The sequence below is a fragment of the Gavialis gangeticus genome, unplaced genomic scaffold, assembly GCF_001723915.1.
Source record: "Gavialis gangeticus isolate Ggan-Ray unplaced genomic scaffold, GavGan_comp1, whole genome shotgun sequence".
NCBI classification, from domain to species: Eukaryota; Metazoa; Chordata; order Crocodylia; family Gavialidae; genus Gavialis; species Gavialis gangeticus.
In genome coordinates, this window is record NW_017728994.1 from 41,167,239 (window position 1) to 41,177,156 (window position 9,918).

Consider the following 9,918-nt stretch of genomic DNA (forward strand, 5'->3'; position numbering starts at 1 on the left):
TGTGTGTGTGTGTGTGTGTGTGTGTGTTAAGGTACACCCTCACTCAACTGACACCAAGGCAGAAAGCAGGGCAGGTCAAACAATGCTGCCTCTTTTATGCTGTTTTTCCATCCCTCCCCCAGAGCACTGGGATTGGAAGAGACCTCAGGAAAGGATGACAGTCACTGGCCAGCTACACAGTCAATGATGAGAGCAGTCCTTCCCCTTCCTCCCCCCCCTTCCCCCTCTCTCTCTCTCTCTTTACTTCAGTTTCTCTTTCCCTGTAAGCAAGCCCAGCTTGAGCTTAGAAACTCTAAACATTTTGAAATTTTCAAGACGTTTTGATTTGCCTCATTTTGTTTTGAGGCTGTTTCGAAGCTCTGTTTTATTTCGATTTTGCTGTTTAGAGCTCAAAACGGCTTGAAAGAGCGCCAAAATGAAACTGCCGGCAAAATTTTGCCCAGCCCTAATGCTTATCTCACCTGCCAAGACTTGATGTTTATAGTTTTGTAGGGAGGCCACCCTCAGGAGGCAGATGTGCATTTTGGGATTAGTCCTTGTTGGAACTATGGCCCTCCTAGCCTCAGCTCATTCTTTAATCTGGCTGGGTTCCATGGCTCAGGTCCACTGCACTAGGTCCCCAGGTTCTCACGCTCTAGCCCCAGCCCTCCCATTGGTTCTGGGCCACTTGGCCCCCTCGGTACATCTGCTGCAGGCATGGGGATTTACATCTGTCTCTTCCCCCCTCCCCACTTGCCATTTCTTGTTCCAGATGCCCAGTCCTGTGACATGCCACAGTCCTTCTTCTGAAACATACTTGCTGTCCACCTTAATTATACCAACATTTTAATGATTTCAGTTTGCAGTTTTATATAGAGCACTTGCATACAGCTACAGACCTTGGAAGTTTAATATTAAAATACATTTGTGTTGGTAGAAATGCTTTGAGTAAAACAGGTAGCATCCTGTTTTACTCTACTCTCAGTTAAGAAATTGGTGATTATAGTATGCTACTCAATTCTGCAGTTATCACAATAAAGCATCTTCTATCCTGAAGTCTTTTTGAAGGGGTACAGAACAGAGTGCTGCCTCTTCAGAATAGGGTGAATGTTCATGTTCTATTATTTCATGTTAGTTTTTATGGCAGTATACTATAGGGTTGGATTGAAGGTTCTTGGAAGCATACAGAGAATTTTTCTCACAGGGTCACTTTTAGCTCAGTAAAAACATAGATTTCCCTGCTTGTGCCACTCTACAACTTTTTGCTTCTCTTGAAGGATAGCTGACAAGAACAACTTAAAAATAGTAGGTCAAGGGCAGGTGACAATGTCATGTAAGCACCACCTGGCACAGTGATGGCCTGAAAAAATAACCAGATGTCACATACTTAAATCTATTTTTGTAGCTGGTTAAACAGCCGAATTTCAGCTTCGAAGGAAAGAGAAGGGGAAACCCAAGCCTTCTGTATCAGATTTCTAATTTTCTAGTTGTTTTATAACATGGTCCACTTATTTTTTTTTTTTTTAAAGATGCATAAATACAAGCTATTATTTTTTATTTTTGATGTAGATTAGTGTGTCTGTAATATTTGTAACCTTGTACTAATGAATATATTGTTCTTCCAGCACCATAGTAATTGAAAAGAATTAATATAACAACATTTGTGTACATACCCCATATAAACTGAAATAATGGCTTTAGTGGTTCTGTAGTGTCAGGTTAATGTAAGAAATCACTGTGAAGTACAGTAGATTGTCACCAACTGGAAAGTCTGAAATAGTTGATGGATGGCTTCTAATAACTTTGTCTCAAATTTGGAAATTAAAGTGGAAATTCCATGCATTACCTCCCCCTTTAAAAGTAGTTAAGAGTTACTTGCTTTGTTTGCTTATGTAGCTTTTCTAAATCCATTAAATGATTAATTATGAAAAGGAAATATTTGGCTTTTCTTAGGCACTCAGGAAACTAAATAATAAGCTACTTGAAACAATTGCATTCATTAAAAAATTATCTTAGTTGCAGCAGGTTAATCTTCCGTAATTTCAAATTAAAGCTTTTATTTTGGGGGGAGAAGAAACTAGCATAGCATAGTTGGACTCCTTTCTTTGTAAAAGTCCATTTGTTAAAATTTAAAGTTAAACCTTATTCTATTCTGAGAACAACTGAGTGGAAGTTGGGAGAGAAATTTGTACTACAGGAACCCTTTGGCTATATATAGTATTTCTTTAGGTCTTCATCACCCAATTTTGAGTGCTAGTTTAGCTGACTATTTGTATATTAGTCTTTTGTTTTAAACTCTTCTCAGTATAATGCCAGAATATGGATTTAACTTTAGTGGCTTTAAATAGCCAAAGTTTACAGTAAAATTTGTTTTAATTGAGTCTAATCTGCACTAAGGTGATGTTGCCATGGTGGTCTAAGGCAATGAGAAGCAAGATTTCTCGTGGATGATTTCTTTTATGGAATAACAGTACAGTTAGTCCAATACCATTGGTCCAGTAAAATATCATCTATAAGAAATCTGGCTTCTAATTGCTCAGAAATTCTGGACTCTTTCCCTCCTCTCCTCCCCCCGCATCTTAAACACAAGGGCCAAGTTAATGATTTTTGGTTGAGAGAGCCCTAGAAAAGTCTTCAAGGTGTTTTGCAAGGGCATGTTTTACTTTTTTAGCACAACTTAAATTACCTTCAGGAGAAGCAATTGACTTTTAAGTTCTTTGAAATCAGTCAGCCACTTTGTGGGCCATATCTTTCTAGAGATTAAGTATCATTCTTTTCGTTTCCTTCTAATGATTAGTTTTAAAAACACGGATGTTAAACTCACCCAACTTCCTGTGCTGGATCCAGGCCACGGGGCTCCTTGCAGGCCTGATCCAGGCCTGTGTTTGTCCCCTGCTGCCAACACTTGTGTCCAACAGGGCTCTTCTATGGATTTTGTTGTTTGCCTCCCTTTCATCCACTCCCTCTCTTCAAATTCCTGGCCCTTTTAAGAACTCCAGGGGCCAGATGACATGGCTTGGAAGATTCCTGGGGATTCCAGTTGTTTCCACATGTTGAATATCATAATTCTGGAAAACATTTACCTAATTTCATATTGTTGTTTGCATTACAATCCTGTTTATATTTGTTTTTAATTGTCTCATCATCTATGTTACTTACTTTGGTGCACACAAAGGGTGAAATTTCAGTAAAGTATAAATATAAACTTTTAAGTTGCATCCTTTGCAAAAAGCATAAGTGAAATATGCTCAAATACTTATTGAATGATAGATATACCTATGATTTGTTTGTTGGCTTATTTCATTATTTTATTTAATACTTCCATTTTATATGTTGTATATATTAAATATATCCATGTATATACAACTAGGACTTAGAAATAACATGATCTCTTACTCCCTGTTGCAAATACATAAGAGAATTTTATTTACGTGACAATTTTATTTGTCTTGTAGGGCGCATGGGAATAAACTTCCATCATCCAGGAACAGATAATATTATGGCTCTTAACAGTAAGTAGTTAATTTACATCATGGTGTATGTGTATGATATAATAAATAGAGAAGAGAGACAAATTTGCACTACTTTTGAATCTATAGAAAAAATTAAATTTGTGGATATGACATTAAAACTTAACTCAGTTAATACTAATGATCATGGCATGATCAAGAATTTTAATATTAGCTCTATGCCAGGGGTCAGCAACATTTTTGGGCAGAATGCCAAAAACACCCCAACCTTGACTTATAAGATACTGATATGCCAGGAGTAGATGGCGGGGGAGCTGCAAGGGGCACAAACCTTGTTGTGGAAGCAGAGGCCCAGCCTCAGCCCCTTGTCCATCATCTGCCCCAAGGTGCTTGTGCACCCACTGTCAGCAATGGGCTGAGCCAGGGCTCTGAGAGCAATGAGCTAGGCCAGCTGCTTGAAGCCTCTCCACTACCTGCTGAGAGCAACCTGGGTTCTGTGATGAGTGGCAGGGATCTGCCCAGAGCCTGGTGACAGGAAGGCTTCAAGCAGCTACACCAGGGTTTGCAGAGCCCTATCCTGGCTCATTGCTGGGGGCGGGTGCTTGAGTGTCCCTGGGTTGGGGAGCAGCAAGGGACCCAATCCTTGTTGTGGCAGTACAGCTCCAGCCTCTTTCTTGCCATCCACCCTGAGGCATGCATGCCGAGCAAAATGCTTTCACGCGCCAGTCTCCAGCATGTATGCCAGGCATTGCCAAGCCCTGCTCTGTGCATTTAATTGGATGCCAGTAAAGTTTGCTGTATTTTTAAGGTACTCGGAGCCTTTGAGAAGGATGGCATATAAGTTGAATGAATAAATCAAATTGGTGGTTGTTGGGGGGAAAAAAAAAAAGTAGTTTGTGCATACAAGTCTCTGGCATAAGAGTTCTATGCTTAGTCTCTGCCTCAAGATCTTTTTGGTGGGATGGAGGAGGTTGTATGAAATTGCTTCAGTCATTCATGTACAGCATGTGTGAAATGTACATTTAAATGACATGTCCCCTTGTGCCAAATCACACTGGAATGCAGTGTTGTTCTGTGGCTGGATCAAGTGCAGTAGATTGCACATGCTAACTGAACTTGCTCCACTCATCTGGCCCATGCAACTGTAAGGTTGAGCACCACTGCTTTAAAAGAAACTATATAAGATCTGATATGAAAGCTGCTTGGGTTCTAAGGACAGTGTAGTACCTTATGTCATAAGTCACTGATAGCATTAAGACCCACCAAAGTATATTGTAGAGCTAGGCTATGCAAGAGCCCTGTTTATTTTGCATACAAGAGTAATAGGTTGCTTTTTACTGTTGAGGAGGTAAAGCATCATGGATGCTGTACTAAGGAAAATATGGGGCTCTGCTTTAAAATAGGCTGTCTACAGAAATATGTAAAAATTATTACTGAGCTGCTTACACTGTAAAATGAAGCCATTGTGTGAGTTGTGTATCCATGGAAATTTTTGCTGAAATGTCATGTTGGTTAGAGCAGTATTAGCTATAAATACTTTCTAAGCTAGTTTTGACATTTTCATAATACCTGGAGTAGCATTTTTAGATTTTTGCTCTCTTTATTCCTGCCATGCTTGCTCAGGCTATCCTCTATGTTGTTGAAGTTTGCATCTTTTTTTTTGAAGAGCTACACGAGACCTCGTTTTGTTGCGTCCTATAAATTTGAAGTAGTGTTGTAATGAACTGAATCATTTCTTGGCAAACAACAATATAGGAGGTTTTTATTAAATTATCAAGCTGCTTTCTTTAAAACCATATTTGTAGGGCCCAGCAGATAACTGTGTTCCTTTGCTGGTTCTACAGCAGAAAAATACTAGAGAGAGATTTTTCCTCAGTTTGTAATGTTACAGATAGCTTGCTTGAAATATTTTGGCATGAGTATGTGATGAATTGATTTGAAATTAAATCTTTTAACTAAGGAGAAAATTTTAATATAATTAAAACCACTATTGAGTTCTGGTCAAGTGCAAAGGAAAAACCACCTTTCACCCTGCTCCCTACTGTTGTTTGACATGATTACTGGTCCTGAGTATTATAACTGTGGAAGTGGAAGTGTTTTGATTGAGTATTGAATTTTCTTACAGAATCCAAAATTTTGAGTACATAATGGATTCTAATAACGTATTTTCCATAAAATAGGGACTGCTGAACTGGTTGTTCCAGATCAATTGTAGTCCTCCAATGGAACATCAAACAAATACTTGAGCTCTTAATGCAAATTATTTATTTCCCCATAGATGACTATATTCCATAACACTGGAAAGTTATCAAAATAAATCACTTGTTACTTAAAGAAAAATGTGGTCTCCTTCCTTTCTTTTTTTTTAAAAAAGGAAGCTGTAGGTATAATACAATATTGTTTGAGAGGTATTATACCTACAGCTTCCATTTTAAATAATTCTGTATTTTATATAATTTAGTTCTGCACACAGTTTTTTTGTAAGGAATTGCAAATGCATATTAAATTGTATAATTTTTTTTGCAGAATAATACAGATAAACTATTTTTTCCTGAATCCTATTTCTTAAGATTCCATTCACCTGGAAGCCAAAAATTTTGATAAGTTCCCAGATCTGGGGAAGAGGGTGGCAGGAGTGATGTTGATGTTGATGTTTGTTTGGGTTTTTTTTAAGCCCCATGTAAACTAGGCAAATCCGAGGGCCAGGGAAAGGTTCCACTGTGGTACACACAGCCACTAGCCACAACAACACATGGGAGGGCATTCAAGAAATAGACAGCCAGATTGGTTCTGACATCTTGCAAAACAGGCAGCATGTCGGAAAACCGAAGGCAACTAGGGGAGAACTCAAGTGTTTTTATGGGAATGCCAGAAGAATGGGAAACAAACAGGAGAAACTGGCACTCATCCTGGTTGATGAGGATTTCAATCTGACTGGGTCAATGGAGACCTGGTGGGATGACTCACATGATTGGGCAGTCAATATTAAGGGCTATAGACTTTACAGGAAGGATCAGGTTGGGGATAAGGGAAGCCCTCTTAGTGTGGCCCTCTGTGTGAAAGAGTAGTACCCCTCCCTGCAGGTCACATCTGACAGCAGAGAACAAGGGTCCCTTGAGACTGACTCAGGATACAAGGAGGATCAGGAGAGGGAGACCTCATGGTGGGAGTCTACTGCAGGCCTCCCTCACAAGAAGAGGAGAGTGATCAGGCATTCTCCAGAGAACTGACTGAGGCAGCTAGCACTAGAGACATGATTGTCATGGGTGACTTTAACTACCCTGACATCTGTTGGGAGGATCACCTGGCCACCTCTGGCAGGTTAGCCAACTTCTTGGCAACAGTAGACGACCTGTTACCAGGGGTAAGGACACCCTGGATCTGGTGCTGGCCAAAGGTGATGACATCATAGGAGACCTAAAGATTGGTGGTACTCTGGGAGACAGAGATCATGACCTGGCTAGGTTCAATATCCACTGTAAGACCGGGAAATCAGACAACAGAACTGAAGTCCTGGATTTCAAAAAGGCAGATTTTGGCAAAGTCAAGAGGCTAGTTGGAGAGTCCTTCAACCAGACAACTTGGGGAGTTCAGGAGTGGTGGAGCTTCCTTAAGGAGGCAGTTCTCACGGCCCAAAAACAGGCCATCCCCATGTGGGCAAAAAAAGGGAAAGGGGCCAGTAGACCCTCTTGACTCAACAAGAATATTAGAGAGCTTTTGAAAAAAAGCGTATAAACAATGGAAGAATGACTCAGCAACCAGAAAGGGGAATACACCTGTGTCGCCAGGGCCTGCAGATACGAGACAAGGAAAGCCAAGGCAGGTATGGAGATCAAACTAGCAACCAGAATGAAAAACAACAAAAAGTCGTTCTACAGATGCATAGGGACCAAGAAAAGGTCAGGCTCCACTGTGGGAACTCTACTGAATGCTCAGGGGCAGCCCACAGTCAGTGTCTGCAAAAAAGCCAAACTCCTAAATGTATACTTCATGTTGGTATTCCTGAAATCAAACGGGGGCTGTTCACCTGACCAGAGGCTCAGAGAATATGGGAAAGATGACAAACTACACAAAATCAGTCCTGAACAGGTGAGGGATTTCCTGCAGCACTTGGGTATCTTCAAGTCTGCTGGGCCCAATTTAACTTGCACCCAGGAGTCCTAAAATAACTGGCTGAGCTAATAGCAGCACCACTGGCCAAGCTGTTTGAAGAGTCATGGAACTCAGGAGTGGTCCCAGATGACTGGAAGAAGGCCAGTGTGGTGCCCAACTTCAAGAAAGGGAAGAGGGATGACCTTGCAAACTACAGGCTGGTCAGTCTAACCTCAGTTCTGGGTAAAATATTTGAAAAATGTATTAAGGAGGCCATTATTTGCAAGCTGGAAATGGTTGGAGTGTTAAGAAGCAATCAGCATGGCTTTGTTAAGGGTAGATCATGCCTGACGAAACTTGTCCTTCTATGACCAGGTAACTGGACATGTGATTTACTTAGACTTCAGTAAAGCCTTTAATTCTGTTTTCCACAGGATTCTCTCAAACTTGAGGGTACTGCACTTAACCAGTGTACAGTGAGATGGGTGGACAGTTGGCTTAAGGGCTGCTCCCCGAGGGTGGTAATTCATGGGATGGCCTAATTCTGGAGGGCCATCTCTAGTGATGTCCCCCAGAGGTTGGTGCTTGGACCCGTGCTCTTTAATATATTCATTAACTACTTGGATGAGGGGGGTAGAAAGCTCAATTATTAAGTTTGTGGATGATACCAAACTGTGGGGAAATGTGGGCACACTGGAGGATAGGGTCAGGATCCAGGATGACCTTGACAGACTGTACTCATGGGCAAAACAGAATCAGGTGAGGTTTAACAGGGATAAATGCAAAGTCCTACATCCGGGTAGGAAGAACCCTCACTACAACTACATGATGAGTGGTAGTCCACTGGCTGGCACAGCATCTGAAAGAGATGTGGGGGTTACAATAGACTGGAAGATTAATATGAGCCAGCAGTGTGATGAGGTCGCCAGGAAAGCAAATAGAACTCTGGTGCATATCAGCTGTTGTGTGTCCAGTAAATCCAGGGAAGTGCTCCTCCCTCTCTATTTGGCATTGGTGAGGCCTCAGATGGAGTACTGTGTCCAGTTCTGGGCACTGCACTTCAAGAAGGACATGGATAAGCTTGAGAGAATACAAAAGTGCCACCCGCATGGTCAAGGGCATGGAGAAATAGGCCTTGTGAGGAGAGACTTTGGGAACTGAGCCTATTCAGACTGAGTAAGAGAAGGCTGAAAGGTGACTTGATAGCCACTTACAAGTACATCAGGGTGACCACCAAGATCTAGGTAAGCAACTCTTCAGGAAGGCACCTCAAGAGAGGATGAGGACCAATGGACATAAGCTTATAGAGGGTAAATTCAGGCTAGATATAAGGAAGAACGTCTCTGTAAGGGTTGCCAGAATCTGGAACACACTCCCAGCTAAGGTGATACAGTCACCATCCTTGGAGGTATATAAGAGGAGGTTGGACAGGCACCTTGTTGATCTTGTCTGAGCCCAATAACTTCCTGCCTATGGCAGGGGACCAGACTTGATTATCTTGCAGGTTCCTTCTGGTTCTATGATTCTAAAGGGCTAAATCGAGACTTCAGTGGTTGTATGGACCTGTTGCAAAACCAGGAAAAACTTTCAGCAAAAGGTTTTCTTTTGTTGCTTAAATTTTAGACATACCTCATGGTTTGCTGTGAAATCTGCTTTTGAATACTGTTAATTGTGCGTCTAAACCCAGTAATCTAAGCATTTCTGACGCATTTGTAACTATATAACTCCATCAACTAGTATAACGCCATATGCCTGATGCCATGAGATGTACCAAGAATAAGTTGATGCATAAAGAAACGACCTTTGTCACCAATGGCTACTTTTGGGAACCTTTCTGTGATCCAAATAAGGAATTTAGTTTGGCTGTCTCTAGGAGGAACTAGAGAACTTGCTTGATTTTTGCTTTTAAGTAATGATGATGCTAAAATTCTAATTTCAGTGCAACTGGTTACTTTATTCTGAGTCAACGAAATGATGTCCCTAACTTCCTATTTGCATGGTTTAGGTTGCTAGTCAAATGTAAATGGGCTCACAGATGAATTTGAAAGAACCAGTGGGGTCCCCCAAGGCTCTGACCTTGGACCCATATTGTTCAACATCTTCATTAATGATGTGGACATTGGAGTCCGAAGCGGACTGGCCAAGTTCGCTGATGACACCAAACTCTGGGGCAAAGCATCCACACCTGAAGACAGGAGGGAGATCCAGGCTGACCTGGACAGGCTCAGCAAATGGGCAGATGAGAACCTGATGGTGTTTTAATACTGAAAAATGCAAGGTTCTCCACCTTGGGAGGCAAAACCTGCAGCATCCTTATAGGCTCGGCAGTGCTACGCTGGTTAGCACTATGGAAGAAAGACTTGGGGGTCATCATTGA

At 41.4% G+C, this 9,918-nt stretch overlaps 1 protein-coding gene across 7 annotated transcripts in view; it reads left to right on the forward strand.

Annotated features, from left to right (window-relative positions):
• The window catches only part of CPEB3 (cytoplasmic polyadenylation element binding protein 3), a 202,680-nt gene that overhangs the window by 101,402 nt on the left and 91,360 nt on the right, over positions 1–9,918 (forward strand). For all 7 annotated transcript variants that reach the window (XM_019502641.1, XM_019502642.1, XM_019502640.1 and 4 more), the window contains exon 4: positions 3,435–3,491. In XM_019502641.1, coding sequence (XP_019358186.1) covers positions 3,435–3,491 — 57 coding nt within the window. The remainder of the gene's footprint in view (positions 1–3,434; positions 3,492–9,918) is intronic.